The following is a 25,509-nucleotide window of genomic DNA, read 5'->3' as shown; positions in this document are numbered from 1 at the left end:
TCTTCCCTTTCAGGTGACCTCCCCAGACCCCAGTTTAATGCCCTGCTGGAAAGGGGACACACACACACACACACACACACACACACACACTTAGTTATCTTGTGTGCCCAGTGAGCCAATGTAAGGGTAGTTTCTCAATGCCTGCTCTATGGTCATGGACAAGAAAGTTTCACTTTTTTTCAGACAGGGTCTCGTGCAGTCCAGACTGACCTTGAACTCTCAGACACTCTGCCCATCCTCCTCCTTCCCACAGCCAAGAGCTGGGATTACAGGTGGACACTACCAAACACTTTTCTTTTCTTTTTCTTAATTTTTAATTTTATTTTTTTGGAATTTTTGGGACAGGGTTTCTCTGTATAGCCCTGGCTGTCCTGGAACTCACTCTGTAGACCAGGCTGGCCTCGAACTCAGAAATCCGCCTGCCTCTGCCTCCAAGTGCTGGGATTAAAGGCGTGCGCCACCACCGCCCGGCTCCAAACACTTTCCTAAACCAGGCTAAACATTCTCATCTGAACAAATAGCATAGCGGTGCTTGGGGTTGTTGGGGGGGCACTCGCTCCCCTGCACCTCAGGATGAAGCAGGGGTGGTAACAGAGCCATAGCTGTACAATCTTACCTGCCTGGACCTAGCGCTGATGGGGTTAGAGGGACATGCGCCCCACCTTGGTCAGTTTCTTTCTACCCACGAGTCATCCTCAGGCTCCCATGCTCCCTTAGAGAGGTACTACGCAGGAACAAGGGCAGGCCAGGGAGCTGCCAAAAGCCCAGGACCCAGGAGTTGTGGTCATTCCCTCCTCTCACTGTGAGCAGAGCTCTCATGCCCAAGTAATTCCAGCCTAATGCTGAAGGAGCCCCAGCATCTTAAACAGAGGCTTGGACTGAGGGGACTCTTTATCCAGAGACCCAGAAAATCCATGAAAAGGCCCTGCCACCCCCAGTAGGATGTAAAGGTAAGAATCTACTGGTCAAATGATAAATCTTTTTTTTTTTTGGGCGGGGGTCAAGACACGGTTTCTCTGTGTAGCCCTGGCTGTCCTGGAACTCACTCTGTAGACCAGGCTGGCCTCGAACTCAGAAATCAGCTTGCCTCTGCCTCCCAAGTGCTGGGATTAAAGGCGTGTACCACCACTGCCCAGCCAAATGATAAATCTTGAGGATGTTCCAGGGGTTTCAGGCCATGAGGACACCCTTATGGGTTGGCTTTGGACCCTACTTCCTGTTTCCCTAGTAACACCAGAAAGGTAATCAGCAGTTCTATTATTCATCAGGACTTAAATTGCCATATAGGAGTTGGAGAGATGGCTCAGAGGTTAAGGTTAAAACCCTTTTAGTTTTCCAGAGGATCCAAGTTCATTTCTCAGCTACTCCATCAGGTGGCTCTCACACACCTCTAATTCCAGTTCGAGACTCGGGGCTACTGCATGCACACAAGCTCACACAGGAAATATGCACCCACATAAGTAAGATAAATAATCATTATTTTAAGTTAAAAATAATGTCTGGTGCTAGCAAGCCTGCAAGGAATTTTTCCTGGTCACACCAAATGCTCTGGCCATTTGTGCTAAACACCCAAGAGTATTATCACAAAAGTGAAGTCAAATACACAGCCATAGCACAATAGAGCTGACCCTGGTGGCAGGGGCACAGGAGAGTTGGCCCTGACAGTTGTCTGCTGTGAAGTAGCCTGGGATGGGGAGTGGAGTGGGGGGACAAGGGGCCATGCCCTCTGCCCCCTCACCCTTGCCACCTGAGGCAGTTGGGAGAGCTGACCCCGAGGTCATGAGAGCTGGAGAGCTGGTCCTGCCCCTCACTGGCTGCAGCACTCAGGAGAGTGGGCCCTGCACCTCACCTGGGCAGCACAGTGGAGCTGGCTCTAGAACCATGGTGTGGATGAGCTGGCCCCATGAGAGCAGGAGAGCTGACCCCGCCTCCTTCGGATGGAGGCGTTGGGTGGCCTATTGGGATCAGTGCTGGAGAACTTACATTGGTGGTGCTGACGGGGAGATCTGTGGGCTGACCAGCTCAGCTACCACCCAGGCCCAGATCCTGGTCTGTGAATTGGCCCACCCCAAAATCTGTATCATCTGTGAAGGATTGAGGTGTGTGAAAGGGCCAGCCCTGCTGTTCCAAAGCTGCAGGATCTCCATGACACAGGGCAACAACAGGAAAACTGGGAGGAGTTCCAATGAGAACCCAATATTGATGGTGTGGCAGAAGCCAGAGATCTTGAACCAGACCAATGACTCATTGCAAAGAACATTTGCAAGTGACGATGTGTGGACAGAGGGATAGACTGTGGTACACAGTACGGCTTCCATGATGAACATTTTCTATGCTTTGTTTTTGTTGGTGGTAGTCTCTGTGTGTGCGCACATGCTAGAGAGAGAGAGCACACTTGTGCTTGTGTTTTATTTGGGGGAGAAGGGTGAAGGGTGGATATGAGAGAACTGGGGTGCAGGATATGAAACTCACAAAGAGTCAATAAAGAGTTTTTTAAAACATACTTGAAGGAGATATGAGGAAGGCAGGTACTAGAAACATTTTGTGTTTATTTGTTTTAATTTGGGTACTGGTCATGATTACATGGGGGAGTAGAGTTTATGAAGATTCTTTTGGCTTCACCCTTATGTATAATTTCCTGCATGTGCATCATATTTTAATAGGGTCTTATTTATTTTCATTAATATATTTTTGTTTTAGTGTAGAGGTGGTTTTAGTGTATTTAGTGTTTTGGTGTGTGTGCGTTCGTGTGTGTGTGTGAATGCCCTTGTGTGTACATGGCAGTCAGAGGTCAACCTCATTTGCTATGTGTCTTCGGAGCTCCACTCCCCCAACCCTGGGCCCCCGACCTGTCCAGCCCTGGTCACCTACTCTACTAGGAGTCCACAGATTAGACTAAGAGGCTGGTGAGTTTTGGGGATCCACCTGTCTCTAGTCACACCCCCCAGTGTTTTACATGGGTGCTGGGCACCTGAACTTGGGTCCTCAGGCTTGCCCTGCAGACGTTTTACAGACCGAGCCATTCCCCAGACCCCACGTTTAGTGTGTGTGTATGTGTGTATTTTGCAAGTGTGGTCATATTTGTGCCACAGGACGTACGTGGAGGGAGGTGAAGAACAGTTTTTGCGAGTTGGCTCTCTCCTTCCACCTTTATACAGGGTTCTGGGGTTCGAACTTGGGTGCTACTCTAAGCCATCTGGGCAGTTTAAGGTTTGGGGCCTCTAGTCTAGGCTGTCTTAAACTTCTGATCCTCTTGCCTCACAGCCTCTTAAGTGTTGGGATTTCAGATGCGTGCCCTCACGCACGGGGCAGTCAGTAAGATTTTCATTAAAAAATATTTTGTCATAGTCCATAGTTTGGTTTTTTTTTTTATAATAGTATTGCTCAAGAAGGAAAACATGGAACCCACCTCAATACTCGTAGTTCACGGGGTCCTGCTTCCAAGTAATTAATGGAATTATTTCCACCCCTTCCCTTCTGTTTAGACAATCCTGGTGAAACGCTAGAGACCGGTTGTTCCAGGAAAGGGGTCTGGATGTAGAGGAGTACGCACTCTCAATTGGTTACCACAACGGTCCGCCCACCCTGCGCCAGTAGGTGTCATGTGACCACAGAGTCAGCTGACCTGGGTCAAGCCGGAAGAAGTCCTGGATTGAGTGTCCTGACATCATGGTGAGGGATTGGGGAAGATGGGAAACAGGGTTCTCGGGCGAGAAAGGGGTTCGGTGGCTCTGGGAGCGTAAGGAGACGATCTTCACTGGCGCCTGCCTGGGTGCGGCGGGACGGCGGAGTCCGCAGGCGCAGCCGCGCTTCCCCGCGTCCATCCCCGGGCCGCAGGGTCCCACCTCCCGGGGTCGCCCACTTCCCCGGCTGACGGGTGACAAGACGAGAACATGCTTAGGACTGGTTAGGAAGCCTCTCCTCACTTTCCAGAGCCAGGGAGTGGTTTTTGGATTGAGTTGAGCTGATTCACACGTCCATTCATTAAGGGAATGGCGTGTTGAGTGGTCAGCCCCTACAGGCGTCGGGATTGCAGCTGCAAAAGGGCAGGGCAAATCAGAAGCAAGAATTGGCAGGTGTAGGTCTTTCTCCAACCGAGGAGGCTTGCCTGAACCGTGATGCAGCCCCGTGAAGGTTTGTGTTACCCGGATGAGAAGCAGAGGCAGCGGAAGAGTGTCCTCAGACAAACAGGCGTGCAGCGTCTGAAAAAGCCCGACTCCCTGAGAGTACACATCCTGTCTCGCTAGAGCTTGGTGAAGTTCAGGCGAGACAAGCAAAGATTAAGTCTTGCTGGCACTTGCATCACCATTATCAAAATAACGAGCATTCCCTCTGGCTGTCCAGAGTGCTTTGTTAACTAGATTATGGGCAGTAGAATCTGATGCTGTAGTTCAGTGGTAGATGTGCCCAAGGCTGACTGAGCCCCGGCACTGCCAACAACAAGCCCACAAAAGCCTAGGATCAGGAAGGACCCAGCAAAGGTGAAGGCAGGAGTGGGGCTGCGGTAACAAGTAGCATCAGGCAAGTTGTAGCTGGAGCACGGGCGGACACTTAAGGAGAACTGCCACCGATTGTTGTCTGTTGAGCAGAGAGAGTAAAAGAACGAGATCAGTTGGCAGTGTGGGCAGGGAGTACTCACGACAGTCTGGACATAGAGGAGAACAGGCGACCAGAGAGTACTTGTTAATGGCCACACCTGAGCCCTACCGGCAGCCTGACTTCCTACCTTACTGTCTTGCAGAGGTTCCGGTTCTGTGGCGATTTGGACTGTCCCGACTGGGTCCTGGCAGAGATCAGCACACTGGCCAAAATTGTTAAGTGCACTGGTTTAGGATTGGGACGAGAGAGGCCTGAGGGTGGAAGGAGGACATTGAGACTGGGAGCTGGCGGTGGGTTCACGTGGTGGAGTCGTCTCTGAGGATGGGGCCTCCATGCTCTGTGGCCTTGGTCACATGGCTGGCCCTCCTTTAGCCAATCCCCCAGCAGTGAGGGGTAAGGTAGGTCAGTCTGGCTGAAACAGGGACATCCTTTTTCAGTCCTCTGTGAAGCTGCGGCTGCTGTGTAGCCAGGTGCTAAAGGAGCTTCTGGGGCAGGGGATTGATGTGAGTACAAGTCCTGACACTCCACTGTCCAGTAACCTTATGAGGCTGGTCTTCAGCCTCCCAGCCCCTTGGATATCTCCCTTTCTTCTCTTTAGCCCCAACCCATTCTTACCACAGGATCTGGTTCAGGGGTAAGGGGCTGGTGACAGGGCTCTGGTACCCCCTTAGGACCTCCTCTCCCCATAGTATGAGAAGATCCTGAAGCTGACTGCTGATGCCAAGTTTGGTGAGTACCCTGAACGGGAACCACAGTCATCTTTGATCCTCCTGCTTCAGTGGCAAACAGGACGACAAGAACTGTATTGACAGCCCGGTCCTCACCCTCTGCCACCATCTGCCGGTCCCATAGCAATGCATGGGGTTCAGGAAATTTGGGACCCAAAGCTGGAGATGGGGGGCAGGGAGGTGGTTGGGACCACAGTGGCATCCCCCGTGTCACTTGTGGGTCTCTAGAGTCTGGAGATGTGAAGGCCACCGTCGCAGTGCTGAGTTTCATCCTCTCTAGTGCAGCCAAGCATAGTGTGGACAGCGATTCCTTGTCCAGTGAACTGCAGCAGCTGGGGCTGCCCAAAGGTACAGTGGAAAACAGGCGGAGGGAAACCTCTGGGTAGGGCTTCCTGGAAAATACACTGAGACCTGCCTAGCCCTGAGATTCTCCCAGTCCTCTGTGGGCCCTGCAGCCCGAGACCCACCCTTTAAGCCCAGTGCCAGCCTCCACCTGTCATCTCAGCAGAACCCCCCCTCAGAGTTCTGTCTGCCTGCAGAGCACGCCACCAGCCTGTGCCGCTGTTATGAAGAGAAGCAGAGCCCCCTACAGGAGCACCTGCGGGCCTGCAGCCTACGTGGTGAGTGAAAACAGCCCGGCGGCCCTGGGCTGTGTGCTCTAGAAGATACATGCACAAGCCAAACACCGTTGCTCTTGGGGGAAGAGAGCAATACAGAACAGTTGGGGAGTTGAGACCTGGCCGAGGGTCTCATGACTATGGCCCGAGCTTCCTGAGGTTCATGGTAGATATTCTGCCCTTACAGCAGGCCTGGGTTGGAAGGCAAGAGCTTTGTAGGTCACACAACCTTGAAGGGTTGTGAGCCTCACCTCGCTGTGGACTGAAGTGGAGAACTTCCTGGCTTGCCTCGGGACTAACCGCCTAACTTCTTGCCTGCAGTGAACAGGCTAGCCAGCGTGGGCTGGCGGGTAGACTACACCCTGAGTTCCAGCCTGCTTCATTCTGTGGAGGAGCCCATGGTACACCTGCAGCTACAGGTTGCGCCCGCTTCAGGTACCCCAACCCAACCTGTTTCCATGTCGCTCTCAGCAGACAAGTTCCAGCTGCTCCTGGCAGGTAAGGTTGGACCTGCAGAGGTTGGGGCCCCTCCCAGGTCTGGCTGCCTTGGAACTGGCTATAAAAGCCAGGCTAGCCTCAGACTTGCCTCTGCTTCTTAACTGATGCTCATGTGCCCTCCTGTCCCCTGGAGAACTGAAGCAAGCACAGACCCTGATGACTGCTTTGGGCTGAGAAGGGTGTTCTTCTGTGGAGCCGTCCTTCGTGAACTGAGTGACTTCCTTCTACACTCCTCTTGCAAGGGTGGCCCTGACCTCTTGAGTCCTGGGTAGGGAGGGCTACTAAGGATCTTCCCCAGAATTGCCTTCTTTCTTTTGAAAGAAAGTACTTGTCAACCATTTTTATGGGCAAGAAGAATAAACAAGTGTACAGCGTGTGTATGGGTCTTGCTTGCTTTTGTTGATGGTGTTGTTCTTTGAGACAGGACTCCGGATGCCAAGTTGGACTCCAACTCGGTATCTAGTTGAAATTTTAATCCTCCTGCCTTTACATCTTGAGTTCTGAGATTGCAGTCATGCACCACTGACTTGGTTAGGGTTTCCATTGCTGTGAAGAGACCCCATGACCAAGGCAGCTCTTATAAAGGAGAACAGTTCATTGGGACTGGCTTACAGGTTCAGAGGGTTAGTCCATTATCATCATGGCGGGAAGCATGGCAGCGTGCAGGCAGACATGCTGCTGGAGAAGCCAAGAGTTCTACATCTTGATCCGCAGGCAGAAGAAAGAGACTGTGTGTCACGATAGGCAAAACTTGAACATAACAGATCTTAAAGCCCGCCCTACAGTGATATATTTCCTCCAACAAGGCCATGCCTCTTTTTTGTTTGTTTGTTTTGTTTTGTTTTTCAAGACAGGGTTTCTCTGTGTAGCCCTGGCTGTCCTGGAACTCACTCTGTAGACCAGGCTGGCCTCGAACTCAGAAATCCACCTGCCTCTGCCTCCCAAGTGCTGGGATTAAAGGCGTGCGCCACCACTGCTCGGCAAGGCCACGCCTCTTAATAGTGCCACTCTATAGGGGCCAAGCATTCAAACAAGTGAGTCTATTGGGGTCATACCTATTCAAACCACCACAAACAGCATGCCTGATTTATATGGTGCTGGGAACAAGCCCAGGACTCCATGCATGCCGGGCAAACTCTTTACCAACTGAGCTACAGCCCCAGCCCAGGAAGGAGAGAGCAGGTGACATTCTGACCAGCCTGCCCATCACTCACTTGCTCAATACTAAGACTGAGGACCAGCAGGAACAGTGTGTCTACAGATAGGCGAGCTGGGGTGCTAGCTCTGTCTTGTGATCCTCTTGGCTCTGCCCTTTCTGTGCAGTCCTTGTCTATAGGCTTGCAACAAGTGACACTGATGCCAGTGCCTAAGGCAGAGAAAAGAAAGCTTTTCCTTGCTATCGTTGCTAGGGAGAGAAGAATCCAGGCCTGAACTTGTTAGCAACAGGTTAGGTTAGGTGCTGCAAACTGAATATCCACATTCCCCAGCTGTCTTAGGGTTTTACTGCTGTGAACAGACACCATGAATAAGGCAACGCTTATAAGGACAACATTTAACTGGGGCTGGCTTACAAGTTCAGAAGTTCAGTCCATTATCATCAAGGCAGGAGCATGGCAGCATCCAGGCAGGCATGGTGCAGGAGAGGAGCTGAGAGTTCTACATCTTCATCTGAAGGCTGCTAGCAGAATACTGACTTCCAGGCAGCTAGGATGAGGGCATTAAAGCCCACATCCACAGTGACACACCTATTCCAACAAGGCCACACCTACTAATAGTGTCACTCCCTGGGCTGAGCATATACAAACCATAACACCAACACATTCTGAAGCTGTCCCTCTGTACATGCATCTAGGAGGACTATGTACAGAGAATAGCTGGCTGCCTACAAGCCAGGAACCCCCCTCCCAGGGAACAGAACCTGCCTGCACCTGTGTGTTTGCCCTCCTGAACTCCAGAATTGAGAAATTTGTCTATTGAATCTGCTGTTTCATTGTAGCTGCCTAAACTAAGACCCGTAGTCTCCCAAGATGGAAGCAGACTAGCCAGTTGCTCTTTACAAAAAGGCTCGCTGTAGAGTCAGGGCAGGGAGAGCCTGGAACATCTCACAGTGTGAGGAAGTTGTCAAAAGAAGCCAACCAGTCTGTTTTGTTTTGTTTTTTCGAGACAGGGTTTCTCTGTGTAGTCCTGGCTGTCCTGGAACTCACTCTGTAGACCAGGCTGGCCTCGAACTCTCGAACTCAGAAATCCGCCTGCCTCTGCCTCCCAAGTGCTGGGATTAAAGGTATGCACCACCACCACCTGGCAGAAGCCAACCAGTCTTACTACCCAAAGGGAGAGAAATTTTTTGTTTTTGGTTTTGGTTTTTCGAGACAGGGTTTCTCTGTGTAGCTCTGGCTGTCCTGGAACTCACTCTGTAGACCAGGATGGCCTCGGAATCAGAAATCCACCTGCCTCTGCCTCCCAAGTGCTGGGATTAAAGGTGTGCGCCACCACTGCCTGGCCAAAGGGAGAGAATTTGATCATCAAAATAAGCCAAGGACTGAGGCAGGAGGTTGTGCCTCACACCTGTAACCCTAATAATATTTAGGAGCCTGACTCGCTACAGCCAAGCTATAACGTGAGACATTGTCTTAAAGAAAAAAAGTTAAGAAAGAAAAAGAAATGCCATGAAAAATTCCCAGAGATGTCCATACAGCTTCCCCCCTGGGCAGCACCACTCTTGTGTCCTCACAGGGTTCTGGGTGTCACTGCTCTTACTCTTGGGACAGTACATTGGAATTTTGTTATTCATCTGTCCCTTTGACCAGCCTAAACTGTTTGAGCTGGCGTTGCTTTCATTTGAGTCAGGCTCTGTGTAGCCCAGGCTGGCCAGGAACTCATTATATAGCCCAGGCTGGCTTCATTTAATCCTTTGGTTCAGGGGCCAGATTGGGATTACAGGCATAAACCACCATCCCTAGTGCCACCCTGAGTTTCGTGAAGAGAGAAATTAAGTTTCTATGTTTCTAAAGCCCTGGTTCTCTTCCAATAGCTGCATGTGGGGGTAAGGGCTACACTGGTGTTTGCTTTGTTCCTTTTTGAACTAGGGCTCACTGTGTGAACTCCAGCTCACCTGGAACTGCCCATAAAGGCCACGCTGGCCTCAGATTTACTTCTGCTTCTCAGCACTCCCAGCAGCGGGATGCGGCAGCAAGCCCACTTCACTTTAATATTCCAAAGTGCAGTCAGGAGTTTCAGGACTTCAAGGTCATCCATGGCAACATTCCTCTGGCCTGTGTTACACAAGACACCATCTTCAATTAATGAATTAATTAAAAACCTGGGCCTAGCCGGGCGGTGGTGGCGCACGCCTTTAATCCCAGCACTTGGGAGGAAGAGGCAGGTAGATTTCTGAGTTCGAGGCCAGCCTGGTCTACAGAGTGAGTTCCAGGACAGCCAGGATTACACAGAGAAACCCTGTCTCGAAAAAAAAAACAAAAACAAACAAACAAAAATCTTAGACAGCGTTGGTGGATTATACCTTTAATCCCAGAGTTGGTGGATTATACCTTTAATCTCAGCACTCTGGAAGCAGAGGCAGGAAGGTCAATGATCTACATAATAAGTTTCAGGCAGCCAGGGCTACATAGAGAGGGACATTGCCATCCACCCCACCCTTCATTAAAACAAAAACCAAAGTCACAGTCAGTAAGGTGAAACTCATTTTTACAGAAATCGCAAGTAGTTGCTATGTAAGTGTTGACAGAATACAGCCAGATACAGTGGTGCACACCTGTAATCCCAGCACTGGGGAACTGAGGGCAGAGGATTAGAGTCCAAGTCCAGCTTTGCTCTACAGGCAAGCAGGATACAGGCGACATTTAAAAAGGAGTAGGAAGAGGGGGAGGAGGTCAGTATTCCGTAACTGCTAAGATCTGAAGTGGGGAGCTTGGCCCACTGGTACAAACCTATCATCCCAGCTGCTCCAGAGGCTGAAACAGGATTTTGGGGATGGTCATAGGCTCTCTGGGGAGGCTACTTAGTGAATTTAAGTAGCATTTGCCCAGAATGGCTTCAGCCTCCAACATGAAGAAGAAAAGGCTAAGGGGTACTGATTCCTAATTTAATCTCTGTAGCCTTTCAGGCAAGTGGTTTACATCCCTAATCTCAGTACTTGAGAGGCTGAGACAGGAGGATGGCAGTTTTCACAACTTATTAAAACTGTTGTCTTAAGGTAAATCTTTTTTTTTAAAGTTGGTGATATAGCTGAGAGGTAGAGTTTGCCCAGAGTTCATGATGCCCTGGGTTCAATCCTCACTACAAATAAACAAAAATTACTGATTGTGACAAATCTTCAAAGGTTAGAAGCCTTTGGATGAAATGTTGATTAGGAGGTCCTATGAGATGGCTCAGTGGGTCACTGCCCCCAAGCCTGGTGACCTGAGTTTAATCTCTGAGGTCTAAATAGTGAAAGGAAGAATGAACTCCAGAAAACCGTCCCCTGACCTTCACAGATACACACTATCCAGGGCACAAGTGAGCCTCATCTCCACACAGTAAAAAGCCTTTAAAATGTTAAGCTGGGAAGCCGGGCAGTGGTGGCACACACCTTTAATCTCAGCACTTGGGAGGCAGAGGCAGACAGATCTCTATGAGTTGAGGCCAGCCTGATCTACAGATCAAGTTCCAGGACACACAGGGCTAATCCAGAGAAACCTTGTCTTGAAAACCCTAAGAAAAGGAAAAAAAAAAAGAAAAAAGTTAAGCTCGGTGTGATAGTCCATACCACGAAGCCCAGCACTGCTGAAGCAAAGATCTCTGTGAGTTCTAAGCCAGCCTGTTGAGTTCAAAAACAGCCTCTACAGAGCCAGTTCCCAGGAAAACCAGGGCTACACAGAGAGACCCTGTGTTTTAAAAAAAGATTTTTAAATGTTGATGTGAAAGTGGATATTTGCATGGTGGTAAAGAAACAATCACAAATATACCCAGATGTCCTCCAGGCGGGAAGTGCATAAACAAAGTGGCTTGTCTCCACGAGAGAATATTTGGCTTTTAAGAAGAATGAGCTACTGAGAATAACTGTATGGGCAAATTTGGGAGCAGAAGATAAAATATACTCCCTGATTTGTGACGAGAACAGTTAACACGGGCCACTCAGGCATAAAGGCACTTGCTTTCTGATCCTGGAAACCTATGTTAAAAAAAAAAAACAACAACAGGATGTAGTAGCAAGCATCTGTAACCCCAGCACTCTTAAGTCCAGATGGGAGGTGCAGGCAGGAGAACTGTCCAGAAGCTCTGGGGCCAGCTAGCCTGGAGTACAGTACAGCAGCATCAACAAGAGGCCTGCTTCAACTGGCAGGAGGGACCTGATAGTGCTCTGGCCTCCGCATGTGCACTGTGGTACACGAATGCCCCCATCATATACATGGTACAATGATAAAAAAAAAGAATCCAGCACGAGAGCCGTCCCATTAAAACTGTTGTACAACAGTGTTAGCTACAGATCGCACGCTGCACTTGTTCATCTTGGGCAACTGAAACTTTATTCCTGCTATCGACCTCCCCAGACCCATGTTCAACAATCATTCTCCTCACTCTGTGTGTTTGATTCATGTGGACCTGTCACATAAATGGACTCTCAGTGTTTGTCCTTCTGTGACTGACCTATCATCTAGCATGATGTCATTAAAGTGACCTATGCTGCTACCTGTGGCAGGCAGTGTATAATATTCCACTCTGCTTATATTCACGAGCTGTGTTCCTTAAGACTTATTTTTATTATCTCCCTTCCCACCCCATGTGTGTGTGAGCTTGCTAGTTCACGCTTGAACATATGGGCACAGCCACCTGATGAGACCAGAAGTTTCAGATCCCCTTGGAGCTACGGTTGTGAGCTGCCATATGTGTGTGCTGGAGACCAAGCTTGGACTTGGTCTTATGTCACTGTTGCAGGATATTTGATCACACTGTGAACCCTGAGATTGTATTATGTACCGGAAAAACAAAACAACAAAACAAAACAAAACAAAAAAACCCTGTTTCTGGTTTAGTGCGGCTCAGTCCTTAGTACACACCTTTAATCCCTCTGACTGGAATACAGACACACCCTCAGTACACATCTTTAATTCCAAACAATAAAAGTAAAGTTTGTAAAAGGAAGCACTCATGTTTGAAAGTGATGTCTAATTGAGAGGCAGAAAAAGTGACAAGTCAGAGAAAGATCTGACAATAGGACATGCCCAACTCTCAAGAGAAAAGAGAGGGGTGGGAAGCTACTTAAGAGATAGTGCAGAGAAAGCAGGAGGCAGTTTTATGAAACAGTTGTACATCTGTACAGACAGGTTGCAGAGAGAGACCAAACTAGACACAGGTGAAGACAGAATGAGCCAGACAAAGAGAAGGAGCCAGAAGATCAGAACAGATTGCCAGAGTTAGTTTGAGGCCAAGCAGAGCAATTCAGTAAGAAACCGAGAGAAGCCAGATTGAATCAGTCATCTTGGAGAGGCGTTTGGGGCAGAACAGCTGAGTTGAATCAGCCAGCCAGAGTTTAGAAAGAACTAGAAAGGGAGCGATTATTCAGCATAAATCTCAGAGGCTGAAAACATTCTAGGCCTAGATTAGACTGTACGGAGACTAGAAGCTTCCAGCACTAGGCCTGGGTTAGCAGACAGAGGCAGTAAGCATCAGAAATGACAACTGCTTCAGAAGAATCAAAGTTACCTTACACACCATGGCAAGAGAAAAACAACTCACTATGTTTGTCAGGAGTAGAAGACCTTTAACCACTGAGCTACCCCCACCTCCCCCAACCCCTATCCCCCGCCCAGTAGATCTGTCGCATGTTTTAAAACTGTATCCATGGATGCATGTTGAGATGGTCTCCTCTTCATGGCTGCTGAGTGTGCTTTCTTGGGTGTCATCTGAGTGTGGGGAACCGGTGTTGTCATTACCAGGTTTTGTCACTCTCAGCCAGGGCTGGCAGCAAACACCTTTAATCCCAGCACAGGCAGGTGGAACCCTGAGTTTGAGGCCAGCCTGATCTACAGAGCAAGTTTCAGGTCAGCTAGGGCTACACAGTGAGACCCTATCTCAGAAAGCAGAAGCAGAACAAAATACAAACTCCCTTCATGCTGCAGGGCTGGAGAGATAGCTCAGCAGGCAAGAGCACCTCCTGCTCTTTCAGATGACCTGATTGACTTTGGTTCCCGGCACCCTACGGTGGAGCACAACAATCTAAAATTCTAGTTCCAGGAATCTGATTCCTTTTTCTAGACTCCAGAGTGAACCAGACAAGCACATGGAGTACATACAGACAGCTACATACATAAAATAAAAAGAAATAAATATTTTTTTAAAAAACCATACTCAAGCCAGGCATACTGGCTGTCTTAAGTGACTTTTCTATTTCTTTGACAAAACACCACGACCAAGGAAAGTTAGAGAAGAGTTTGTTGGAGCTTACAGTTCCAGAGGGTGAGTATGTGACCATCATGGCCAGGAGCACCGCAACTGGAAAGCAGGCATGGTACTGGCAACAGCTGACAGCTTACAGGTAGAGACACAGAAGGAGGTAGGGGGTGGGGCTCACTGGGAATGCCTTAGGCTTTTGAAACTTCAAAAACCCATTCCCAATGACACAATTTTTTTTTTTTTTTGGTTTTCGAGACAGGGTTTCTCTGTGTAGCCCTGCCTGTCCTGGAACTCACTCTGTAGACCAGGCTGGCCTCGAACTCAGAAATCCACCTGCCTCTGCCACCCAAGTGCTGGGATTGAAGGCGTGCGCCACCACTGCCCGGCTGGCACACCTTTTATAACAAGGCCATACCTCCTAATTCTTCCCAAACAGTTCCTCCAAGTGGGGATCAAGTATTCAAAACCACAAACCTACGGAGACCATTCTCATTCAAACTAAGACGGTGGCCCATACCTATAACCCCACTTCTTCCTGAGGAGGCAGGAGAGAGAGGATCAGGGTAAATTGGGGGCCAGTCTGAGTTCCAGGCCAACGAGGAATACATAGCAAGACCGTCTCTTTAACCTTCCTCTCCTAAAAAAAAATATCAGAAGTGAATAATGAGTGGGTGGCTGGAGAAGCAAGGAAAAAGTGTGTAAAAGGGCGCATCACGGCTGGTGGTCGGCCCGGGCACCCTGCAGTGGTTTCTTTCTCCTTTATACTTGTTAATTCTGTTGCTTCAAGGCTCAGCCCCACCCATAGCTCTCTCTCCTCTTGTCCTCTCTAGTCTGCTCACTGCAGCCACACAGACCTTCCTCGGCCTCTGTTCTTGCACTTTGAATTAATCCCTTGTGTCTGGCAATAAGTATCTTTTTTTTTTTTTTTTTTTTTTTTTTTTGCCTGAGATTGTGACAATCAGACCAAACTTTTGCGCCTGACTCCTGACTTTACCTAACACTGCCCCCGAGAGAAGAAGCCCCTGTATTACTGCCGGATACACTTCCCCACGCCGCGGGCCGTGAAAAAAGTTGTTTATATGTTACATCTGACTGCTCATTGACGGGGCCATCTTGGGTCCCCAGGGATTGTTTATCGTGCACCTGTGTTTGTCCTGCATACAGCTGCATGTGGCACTACACAGTCAGTGCCGTTTCCGGCTGCTGGTGTCAATCCTGGCCAGGCTGACTGGTGACTTCAACTGCAGACACAGCTGCGACTCCCGGCAGCAGTTCTGACCGAGGCTCTGCTCACCGTAAGACGGGCTCTTTCGTCACCTCCGGGAAAAAGCTTGCACAACACCGGGATAACTAAGGAACTCCATTCCCGACTGCGCCGCCTGCCTGAGGAACTACATTTCCCAGCAGGTACCAGGGCGGCTACGTCGTTTCCCAGCGTGCCCTGAAGTTCGGCAGACGCTGGAATTAACCCCTTATTGGCTGCTGTCCCCAGTTGAGCAGCAACCAGAGCAGGTATCCAGGTTAGATGGGAGCGATTCGGGTCTTCAGTAGAACTGAAGATCTAAAGGATCTGCGAGCCCCGGAAAGACAGAAAACCCAAATTTTGTTGGGGGTGTGTGCCATCGCACACCTCGCAAAACTAGGACTCTGAAGGTTTTCCGCAAACCGAACCCTTTTTGGTGCCAAGCCCTAAAGCGTCTGCTTTAGATAAATCGCGCGTCTTCCGCACACCTACCTTCGCCTCAGATCCTTCAAGTAGCAAAGCGGGGGTGGGGGTTAGAGCGGAGTGAGAGCAAAGAACAAGAACCGGGTCCTTCCTGACACCCCTAGGGTCTATGAGAACAGGGCTGTGCACTGATTGAGCATTCCTTTCTCCTAGTTCTGCTTCCTGTCCTGACTAGAACGCAGCTGGGAGGGAGCCTCTCTGTTCTGGCTGAGTGGCCATGGCAGGCTAGGTCCCATTGGCCCAACACACGTTTGAGTTTCTACCTCCATGGAATGCTAAGCTAAGACAGATTCAGGGTCAGATTAAGCTGTGGTTGATGATCTGAGCCTTGCCTCTGGGATATCGTCAGGTAGAGGCCAGAACAGGTGCTGAGAAGCTTTGAACTCTGGGAGCTCCTAAGACAAGATGTGGATTAGGGAGAAAGAAAGCCTCCTTCAAACTTACTGTGTGCGGGATGAAGGACAGTAGGGGCAGAGGCCAGGAGTTGGGGACGAACAGGTTTATAGGTGGGTAGGGGAACTTGGGGGACTAGGTAATAGGCTCCAGCAAGGATCTGAACTGTACTCTAAAGCAAGATGTGGAGGCCATGGGAGGCAGCATTAGTGAGGAAGACAGCCATGCTGCCTCCCAGCTTCTGCTGCCTGGTACCCAGTACCTCGGATGGGTGACCAGGCCACCACTCCTTTGCCTATTCTATATGGCCCTGTGCCTCTCTGCGTCTCTGACTTTTCCTCTGTTAAAAACTTGGGTGATAACTCCTACTTAATAAGACATCTTCTGGCACAACCTGTTGTCCTCTTCCTACTACAGGGCCCAGCCATTCCCCCTGCAGAATGCCAGAGGGCCCAGAGCTGCACCTGGCCAGCCACTATGTGAATGAGACATGTAAGGGGCTGGTATTTGGTGGGTGTGTGGAGAAGTCCTCTGTCAGCCGAAACCCGGAGGTGCCCTTTGAGAGCAGTGCCTACCGCATCTCAGCTTTAGCACGAGGCAAGGAGCTGCGCCTCACACTGAGCCCCCTGCCTGGGTCTCAGCCCCCTCAGAAGCCACTCTCCCTTGTCTTCCGCTTTGGTATGTCTGGATCCTTCCAGCTGGCACCAGCAGAAGCACTGCCGCGCCACGCCCATCTACGTTTTTACACTGCCCCGCCTGCCCCCCGGCTTGCCCTTTGCTTCGTAGACATCCGCCGCTTTGGCCACTGGGACCCTGGGGGTGAATGGCAGCCTGGACGTGGACCCTGTGTCTTGCTGGAGTATGAACGGTTCAGGTAGGACTGGACATGTGGAGCACCAGACCAATAAGAAACAAATCCCAGCCCCTGCTAGGCCTCAGTCCCTCATCTATCGAGATGGTGTCAGGGCAGGCAAAACTATAAAACTATAAGAGAGCAGTCCGAAGGACAGAGACCAGTCAAAGGTCCGAGGACACAGAAACAGCAGCCCACTGTGCCCCCTGGTGGCCCCAGGCCATCAAGGAAGGCCGAGGGCTTTCATAGTACTTAAGAAACCTGCACGCACAGTGGGGAGAGGATAGCCTAGTGACTGAGTGTCTTTCTTTCTTTCTCTTTCTTTCTTTCTTTCTCTGTTTCTTTTTTTTTTTCTTCGAGACAGGGTTTCTCTGTGTAGCCGTGGCTGTCCTGGAACTCACTCTGTAGACCAGGCTGGCCTCAAACTCAGAAATCTGCCTGCCACTGCCTCCCGAGTGCTGGGATTAAAGGCGTGCGCCACCACTGCCCGGCGTGACTGAGTTTCTAAGTCAGGTTTTGGTTCTCTATTCTGGTTGCTTACCTGTTTGTGTCCTGGGGCTTCCCCTGTGACTGTCCCTGTCATCAGAACCTGCCTCTAAAGAGGCAATAAGAGTCTTTGCTGTGAGACCGGCTCTATAGGGGACAGCAGTGGACAAAGCAAACGTGGTCCCTTTGTTCACCACACTGATGATGGACAGGTAAGACAGGGGGCTAGGAGACTTTGGCCCAGGGTGGAGAGCACAGGCATGGCCATTCTAGGGAAGTGACCTTCAAGCTGGGGTTTGGCAGACTAAGCCTGCTGTTTGAATCTTGAAGGAAAGTCTTGCTGGCAAGAACTTGAGGGGTGCAGGCCTGGAGTGGATCTGGCATGTTCTCATTTTCCTCCCTGGGAATCGATGTTGTGTCTCTGTGGAGCCCTAGACCTGGTCACATCTCTAGTGTCACAGAAGCAGTTGACTCCTGGCTTGCCTGTAGCCCTGGCTTATTGTTGCTTCATCTTTTCCGGGAAGTTGAGGACCATAGGGTGTTTGGCTACAGGATCTGTTGAGTCTCTCAGCTGTTTACATAGACCAGCTGGGTACCCTGGGGATGGAGGTCAGAACCACACTGAAGCTCCTGCCTTTTTTTTTTTTTTTTTTTAAAATCTCAGAATTCATCACACACATGCTACCACCTTCTGGTCCTTTATACTTTGAGGGAGTTGGGGATGGGGGGTTTGAGACCGGACTTCACTCTATTCCAGGATAGCTTGGTATTTGCTATATCCTCATAGCAGTAGGGTTACTGTCTCAACCTTCCCAGTGTTAGGATTACAGGTATGCCACTACAACTTGGCACGTCACACCAGGCCTGTGTGTGAGTGTGTGTGTGTGTGCAGAGTCTTTTTATGTAGCCCTGCCTGGCTCCAAACTTGCCTCTATTCTTCTGTCTCAGCCTTCCAAAGTGTTAGGATTTACAGGGGAGAATCACCATGACTAGCTGACATGTTTTGCTTCTTTAAAAATAAACTTAATCCCAGGTTTTTCCCATTTAACAACTAGAGAGCCGGGAGGTGGTGGTGCACGCCTTTAATCCCAGCACTTGGGAGGCAGAGACAGGCGGATTTCTGAGTTCGAGAGTTCGAGGCTAGCCTGGTCTACAGAGTGAGTTCCAGGACAGCCAGGGCTACACAGAGAAACCTTGTCTCAAAAAACCAAAAAAAAAAAAAAAAACGGGCCCGCCCAAAAAACCCCCCCCAAAAAAAACCCAACAACTAGAGAAACTGAGGCTCCAGCTGCCCGAATATTACTGAGCCCAGAGGGAGCCAGGATGGTTTCTCCTTGCACTCAGGAACAGATACCCCAGCCCTTCTTCCCTATCCTGGGATGTGGGATGGGTCTCATGCATCCAGTCTATGTCCCTCCAGAGAGAATGTACTTAGGAACCTATCGGACAAAGCCTTTGACCGGCCCATCTGCGAGGCTTTATTGGACCAGAGGTTCTTCAATGGCATCGGGAACTATCTTCGGGCAGAGATCTTGTACCGGTCAGTGGGCAGGCTGTGGGTGTGACAATGGCTGGGGTGGGACATGGGTCTCCACATCTACTACTTAGCCTTGACCTTCTCCACCAATCCAGGCTGAAGATCCCCCCTTTTGAGAAGGCCCGTACAGTTCTAGAGGCCCTGCAACAGTGTCGGCTGGTGAGGACAGTGTGCAAGCACGTGTGTGCTGGCTCTCCTGCTGCAGCGGGTGGCAAGGGTGTGTAGAGAGTCAGGTGTGTCTACTTTAGCTCACCATGTGTGTGTGGAGTGGGTGCAAACCACATTAAAAGTCTTGCCGAATGCAGAGAAGTCCATTGCCTTCAGTGTGTGAGGCAGGGTGGGTACCCTGTGTTGACACCTTGTCTCTGCCCATTACCCCCTTCAGAGCCCAGAGCTGACCCTGAGCCAGAAGATCAAGGCCAGACTGCAGAACCCAGACCTGCTGGAACTGTGTCACTTGGTGCCCAAGGAAGTGGTTCAGCTGGGTGAGGCCTGGGGAGATCAAGATGGCCAGTGGTCTCTGCTGTAGCCTTTGTGAGATGCTGGACAGCTGTCCTGGCTCAAGGGATGGGCGTTTGTTCAACATACCAGGTCTCTTGGCAAGTTTCCACTTTCTACCAGCTTTGCATGCAGCAGATGGGGCAGAGAGTCACCCTTGCTGATGAAGAGGCCAGAGAGGGAGGACACGGGCCTAGTCACAGTGAGAGGAGGCAGTGTGGCCTGACTCAGTCTGTCAGTTTCTTTAGCTGAGGCCTGAATCAGGTTGAACCGGGCTCTCTGTTCCTCCCACCCCACAAGACCCTCTCACCTCTGACCAGTTCCTCTGTCCCTCAGGGGGCAAAGGCTATGGGCCTGAGCGTGGAGAGGAGGATTTCGCTGCCTTTCGAGCCTGGCTTCGGTGCTATGGCGTGCCAGGCATGAGCTCTCTGCGAGACCGGCATGGCCGTACCATCTGGTTCCAGGTTTGAGTTCTGTACTCGGTATTGGCAAATGGAGACCCCAGGGAAGCCGGTGGGTCACAAGGTAGAAGGTAGAGGTCTGAGTAAGGAAATGGCCTTGCCACTCCAAGGAAAAGCACCCAGGTTGACTCCAGAGTTATCCCCATTCCATTTTAGGGTGACCCTGGACCCTTGGCACCCAAAGGTAAGTAGCTCATAGTGTAAGAGATAAAGAGCTGAAAGGACCGTGGACCTTGCACGCCCATCCTCCCATCCCTCTCCAACCTTGGAATCACCCAGCAGTAAGAGTCTAGAGAGGGGCTGAAGCCCTAGGGCGCTCTAGCTCCAGTACAACATTCTACAGGGCGCAGATCCCGAAAGAAGAAGTCGGAGGAAACACAGCTGGGGGCTGAGGACAGAAAAGAGGTATGACTGCCAACCCTGCCTCTGCACTTGCTCCTGCCCAGCTGTCTCCTTCCGTCGCGGGAGGCTTGGGGCCTGGTTGGGAACGGCAGTGGTGGGTCCTAACGAACATGTGACCTGCTAGGAAGAAAACCCAGTAAGGACCATCTTCTCTATGCAGGACCTTCCCCTTGCAAGCAAGTCCACTTCCAGGACGCGGAGGGCCAGGAAGCACCCTCCTAAGAGTATAGCTCAACAATCTGAAGGGGCCAGCCTCCACCAAAACCGGGAAACACCTACAGCCCCCGAGAAAGGAAAGAGAAGGGGGCGACAGGCAAGCACAGGTGAGCTGTTTTCAGCACCCTCCTTGAGCTGGGAAGGGGGGGGGGGGACTCCAGGGAGTGGCTCTTCACGGAGGATGGGAGGTAATGCAGGGTCAACAGGGGGCGGACACACAGTCACTGCCTCACCTGCTGTCCCCACAGGCCGCCGCAGACCCACGAAGAGTAAGCCTGACACCCAACCCATGGAGGCTGGGGAGAGTTCAGCCTCATAGATGGAGGCCTTGCTCTGCATCTAGGGGCATGGCTGAAGCCCTAAAAGCAGCATTTGTAGGGCTGCATGCCCTAGGCCCTGTGACTTTTCCTGCACAACTGTTTTCTGAGTCAGGGTCTCACATGTCCTGCCCTTGAACCCATATGGACCTGAAGATGACATTGTCTCCTGTTTGATTGTCCTGCCTTCATTTCCATGGTTGCTCGGATTCAGGTGTGAGCCGAGCCACCACGCTCCGCTGACTGATTTGTTGTTTGCTTTTTCAAGACAAAGGTTTCTCTGTGTAGCCCTGACTGTCCTGGAACTCATGCTGTAGATCCGGCTGGCCTCGAACCCAGAGATCCGCCTGCTTCTGCCTCCCAAAATGTTGGGAAATGTATGCCATCTTTAACAATTTTTTTTAAAAATCCCAAGTAAAAACCACTGTCCAACTAGTAAATGTGAACTTCTTGGTACTTCCTGGGCTGGCTACATACATAAGGCACGAGAAAGCCAGGTTGGAAAGGCAGGCTGCATGGCTCTACCGGTTTATAGATTTAATCCCCTGCCTCCCCTTCCCTCCCTCACATACACTCAAGGCCCTGACTGTCAGAGGACAGACATTCTGCCTGTGCAGAGCCAGCCCCTCTGCAGACCTGGGCCCAGGCAGTCCAAGGAGCCATGGCTCTTTCCGTCCAGGATTCATCAGGGCTTGTGGTTGTCTGTTCTCTCAGCTTAGCGCTTGTCCACAGCTTCCCTCCCAGTTGAGGGTGGAGGGGTGAGAAGATATGGAAGTCAGGAGGTGGCGGGCTCCACGCCTCTAATTCCTCTGCTGACAGAAGCAACTTTTTATCTCAAAGTCCCTTGGCTTTTGGGCCCTGAGGTCTCTAGTATCTCAGATGGGGGCCACAAGGCAGACCCTGCACACACAGGCAACCTTAAGTCTTGCCCCTGGAAACACTCTCCGTCCTCCTTACAGCCCGTGCAGAGCAACCTTATGAGAAACAAAGGCACACTCACAGGGCTGCTAACCTAAGCATTTATTGCACAGGATGCTTCGGGCTGGGAAGGGAAGTGAGGAGCTCCCAAAGCTTCCCACAGTCCAGACTCAGTTTGGAGGAGGCTGAAGCACAAGCAGTAGGGACCTCACTTGAAAGGGAGAAAAGGTGAGCTTCAGGCGGTTGTCCTGAAAGGACAGGTGACCAGTGGGGTCTCGCTGCTCCAGGAGGTCACAACTAGATGGAGAACAGGAGAAGCATAATGAGGACCGACAAGGGCATGGCTCCCACCTCTACCTCTACCGAGTCTCCACTCACAGGGTGGCCTCCTGAACAGGCACTGATGTGTGTAGCCAGCAGTCCACATGGCTGCCATAAGCCTCATACATCCTTAGAACCAGTGTGCGGTGCTGATGGCTCATCTCAGCCTAGTAGAGGAAGGCAGGACGGTAGGCAGGGCCAAGAACTCGTGAATCCCAGAAACCTCCCCAGTCTACTCCGCCCTTGCCTGCTTGATGGTCTCCAGCACGACTGCTGGCGAAGATACGGAAAACGCACTCCAGGTGGTGTCAGGGGCCGGGCCTGGAGCTGGCAGTGCCAACAGGGGGAAGTTGAGGTTGTAGGCGGCCTGAATAACGCCAGCTTCTTGGAAGGAGCCTGAGGTACGACCAGAAAGAAACGTGGACAGTGGGAGCTGCCTCCATTTATCCTGATTTACCCCAACGCCTTGGTTCACCCCTTACCTCAGGGAAGGGCAGAGAGGCTGGGCCCTGCGGCCCTGGTACATACCCTTGTGTGGCATCAAAGCATAAGTGAATTCATGGCGCCCCATGTCAGCAGTAGCATCCGGAGCCTTAGGTGCACGCAACCTGGAGTGGGAGGGAGAGACGGGAGGGCTGGAGTTCCAGCACCGGAAGTTCCCACAGACCCGAGCCAGCCCTGAGCCTAGTGGGCACTGCACTCACAGTGAGAGGCTGAGGACATTGCCTCGGACTGACGCTCCATACTTGCAGTTGTTGAGCAGGGCCAGCCCGAAGTCACATTCGGACAGATCTATCCAGCGGTGAGCCCACACCTGAAGGGCAGATCCAAGGCCTATGGGTGGCACCATCCCAGAGCCCTTTTCAGTCAAGTGACAGTAAGTTCTGGAGCCCATGGCTGCATCCTAGCTGCCACTCTTAGGAAGCTTGGGACATGCCATCCCACCTGTCTGGCTGCTTCCTCGTCTGTGAAACAGATGGCTATAGTACCTAACCAAACTCAAGCATGTAGCAAATGCCTGGCCCATGTTAGAAACCACAGGTGTCCGTCATTGTCGTCTTCTTGTTCTCAACCCACAAACAGTCTCTCCTCAGTCAGGGGTACGTCCAAGCCCCACCCAGTACCCATGTCAGACCTCATAGCGAGCCCAGTCCCAAGAGGTGTTGTTGTGTGTCGGCCTCTGAAGGTGCCCAAACTGGATCTCATAGGTAGCCTGGGGGCTCCGTATTCGAGCAGGGAACTCCACCTTGAGGAACTTGTGGGCCTCGTGCCAGTGCACCTGGAATGGAGGGTGGGGACAAGAGAAGGACCTTGGGCTCCTCACCAGCCATACTCAGGAAAGATGGCCACTCCCCTGCTGTTTCTACCTCAGTGTGGAAGCGGACATAGGGGCAACCGACATCCAGCACAACCTCCTGACTGAGCCGGCTGTTGGGGCTGATCTGAAGCAGGAACCAGGCACTGCCCCGAAGGCCACCTTCAGTGCCCACTGCCAGGGTCCCTGCCTGGCCTAGCACAGGCTTCCTGTGGGATGAAGGTGGGCAGCACTCAGCCAGAGAAGCATGTATACACAGCCACTCCCAGCACCTGCCCAGTGCGTACCGTGTCTCTAGATGGTAGTCCATGACATCCCATGCGTCCCAGTACAATGGCACATCATCAAACAGCACAAACTGGTTCCCCAGGGCACCCTCAGCAATGGCTTCCCTGGAAGGCCATGGGGATTGGTGATCTCTCCAGCTATACTTGGTGGGGATAGGTTAAATAGGGCCAGGGGTTGGGGTACTGCTAGCCCAGCCTACCCTGTCCCATGTGTGGGTTCCAGCCTAGAGGTACATGTAGACTACTCGGGTGGTGTGGTGGCTAGGGAACAGAGGGACGACGGTACAGTTTGGGATGAACTAGCCAGGCGTGGGATTAAGAATAGTGAAGGGTCAGCACCTGCCAGAAGCCACCAGGACCAAGGAAGTGACACAGCCAGTTGGATCCAGTCTCACCCGGATGATGCCATTGTCCAGAGTCACAGAACCGTCAGTCTTGGAGGGGAGGGTCCTTGAGCTGAGTGAGTAGTGTTCCCTACCCCCAGGCCAACCCTCCTAAAGTCCCTTGCTCCAGACCAAGAAGAATCCCAGACTAGGCCCCACCCCATTGGGAGCTGCTAGGACTTACCTCCTGCATCACAAACACGGGCTGCTGGGGTAGGAGGGGCTGCAGGGAAGTAGGGGTGGGAGCAGGAGCATAGCCAATACTGGGCACTGTCACCTGGGCTGGGGACAAGGCCTGAGTATCAGTGTAGCCTCTCTGACACTCTAGAGACCTTGCCAGGTTAAGGAAAGGTTGAATGGGATAATACACAGCTACTTCTCTCCAGATTGGGGTACCCCAAGATAGAGATCCCTGGGGGAGTGTCCTTGCCATGCTGTCTAGCCTTAGTTTCTCCTGCTGCAGGACTAGCCTTCCCCTTCAGCTCATACCTAGGCTGTGAGCCCCACAAGGCTTGGGCAGCGCCAGCACTTCAGTGCGCTTCCAGGGCAGCGTGTTGATAATGAGGAGGCCCTCCGGACCTGGCTCCCCAGCACACAAGGCCGCGGTTGCCGCACTGAGCAGTGTATTGCCGTGAGAACGGATGTCTGAAGAGAGATGGGTTTGGCCACGGGTGAGCAGTGGGTCCCGCTTGGCCCTGCGAGCAGAGGGACTGGTACGAAGGTGGGCCTCACCTTCATAGTAGTTCAAGGCATCTTCTGCCACCAGCTGAATGCAGCTTCCGGTCACCACATCGTGGAACTGGTTGAGGAGCAGGAGCCTACAGGGACCAGAGACAGGAAAGGCTGGGAGAGGCAGGCTGTGACAGACGAGAAGTCAGGTGAGCAGCAGGACGGGGTACCTGGCTGACCTCCAGAGGTGCTGCAGCTGGGCTGCTGGGTACAGGAACTGGGCACTTCGGGCTAGGGCCAGGCTGCAGAGCAGCTCCACGTCATGAAGAATCTGCTCGCATTCTCGGTTCCCCTTCTTGAGCTGTGCACAGGGAGGGAGGAGCAACTTAAATTCTGCTGTGACCCAGGACACCTTCCTAAGCTCTCTTGCTCAGAACCCTTGACAGCCTCCCAAGCGCTCTTGAACATGGTCTCTCCTAGGAAAATTACCTCAAGTCACCTCTCACCCAAACCCTCCTCCTCGGGAGAGGCTCTGTCCCACCTGCTGCCTGTGTCGGATTAACCCAGCTCTGGTGCCCTTTTCCAAGCCTCTACTTGGAGAAGGAGCCCACTGAGCTCCAGCCCTGCCCCTCCCCATCCTTCCCCCACTGCCCTATGCATATCAAGGCCCTGTATTCACTGGGCTGGTGGCCTGGCCCTGACCTGGGCGTGGGTAGTATAGGTGCCATTGTGCAGTTCCAGGAAGAGTTCCCCAACCCACGTGCACAGCTGCCCCGAGTCTCTCTCCAGTGCCGTGAAGAGCTGTCCAGGAGAAGACAGCTGCACCCTGAGGAAGACCACAAGCCTAGGCTTCCAGTTGGGAGTCCTGTAGTTTGGTCTTTGTCTACAGTGCA

At 51.6% G+C, this 25,509-nt stretch overlaps 3 protein-coding genes across 12 annotated transcripts in view; 2 read left to right on the top strand and 1 right to left on the bottom strand.

The window, feature by feature from the left end:
• The first annotated feature begins 3,625 nt into the window (after positions 1-3,625).
• On the top strand, positions 3,626-6,822 carry Commd4 (COMM domain containing 4). Of its 4 annotated transcripts, none has more exons than XM_028774465.1 (8): positions 3,626-3,672; positions 4,742-4,813; positions 5,037-5,102; positions 5,289-5,328; positions 5,556-5,675; positions 5,867-5,947; positions 6,266-6,442; positions 6,576-6,822. In XM_028774465.1, exons 1-8 carry the CDS (start codon positions 3,670-3,672, stop codon positions 6,614-6,616), a joined length of 600 nt encoding a protein of 199 aa, XP_028630298.1. In that variant the 5' UTR covers positions 3,626-3,669; the 3' UTR covers positions 6,617-6,822. The 4 variants fall into 4 exon arrangements, with proteins under 4 accessions (XP_028630298.1, XP_028630296.1, XP_028630299.1 ...); XM_028774463.1 differs by having other exon boundaries at positions 6,584-6,818; XM_028774466.1 differs by having other exon boundaries at positions 6,519-6,689.
• Positions 6,823-15,042: 8,220 nt separating this feature from the next.
• Positions 15,043-21,163, top strand: Neil1 (nei like DNA glycosylase 1). 3 transcript variants are annotated; one of them, XM_028774433.1, is made up of 10 exons: positions 15,043-15,241; positions 16,371-16,827; positions 18,713-18,832; positions 18,925-18,988; positions 19,215-19,314; positions 19,664-19,791; positions 19,945-19,972; positions 20,132-20,193; positions 20,351-20,513; positions 20,655-21,163. In XM_028774433.1, the coding sequence occupies exons 2-10, from the start codon at positions 16,394-16,396 to the stop codon at positions 20,723-20,725; spliced, it is 1,170 nt and encodes a 389-aa protein (XP_028630266.1). In that variant the 5' UTR covers positions 15,043-15,241; positions 16,371-16,393; the 3' UTR covers positions 20,726-21,163. The 3 variants fall into 3 exon arrangements, 2 of the variants coding, with proteins under 2 accessions (XP_028630266.1, XP_028630265.1); XM_028774432.1 differs by having other exon boundaries at positions 15,043-15,346; XR_003712312.1 differs by lacking the exons at positions 15,043-15,241; positions 19,945-19,972 and having other exon boundaries at positions 16,169-16,827.
• A 129-nt stretch (positions 21,164-21,292) lies between these two features.
• Man2c1 (mannosidase alpha class 2C member 1) overlaps positions 21,293-25,509 on the bottom strand; it is an 11,405-nt gene continuing 7,188 nt past the window's right edge. For 2 of the 5 annotated variants that reach the window (XM_028774550.1, XM_028774549.1), the window contains exons 13-26: positions 25,319-25,442; positions 24,856-24,977; positions 24,680-24,765; positions 24,437-24,592; positions 24,132-24,229; positions 23,904-23,998; positions 23,565-23,669; positions 23,330-23,486; positions 23,098-23,241; positions 22,667-22,776; positions 22,491-22,570; positions 22,210-22,358; positions 22,020-22,129; positions 21,726-21,938 (exon numbers count right to left, since the gene is read on the bottom strand). In XM_028774550.1, coding sequence (XP_028630383.1) covers positions 21,812-21,938; positions 22,020-22,129; positions 22,210-22,358; positions 22,491-22,570; positions 22,667-22,776; positions 23,098-23,241; positions 23,330-23,486; positions 23,565-23,669; positions 23,904-23,998; positions 24,132-24,229; positions 24,437-24,592; positions 24,680-24,765; positions 24,856-24,977; positions 25,319-25,442 — 1,663 coding nt within the window. In that variant the 3' untranslated portion in view covers positions 21,726-21,811. Of the gene's footprint in view, positions 21,536-21,725; positions 21,939-22,019; positions 22,130-22,209; positions 22,359-22,490; positions 22,571-22,666; positions 22,777-23,097; positions 23,242-23,329; positions 23,487-23,564; positions 23,670-23,903; positions 24,039-24,127; positions 24,243-24,436; positions 24,593-24,679; positions 24,766-24,855; positions 24,978-25,318; positions 25,443-25,509 lie in introns of those variants that run through there. The other 3 variants (XR_003712314.1, XR_003712315.1, XM_028774551.1) reach the window with 3 other exon arrangements.

This window comes from Grammomys surdaster, unplaced genomic scaffold (assembly GCF_004785775.1).
Source record: "Grammomys surdaster isolate TR1022 unplaced genomic scaffold, NIH_TR_1.0 241, whole genome shotgun sequence".
NCBI classification, from domain to species: Eukaryota; Metazoa; Chordata; class Mammalia; order Rodentia; family Muridae; genus Grammomys; species Grammomys surdaster.
The sequence above is the reverse complement of the archived record's forward strand: the minus strand, read 5'-3'. Positions and strand labels throughout refer to the sequence as shown.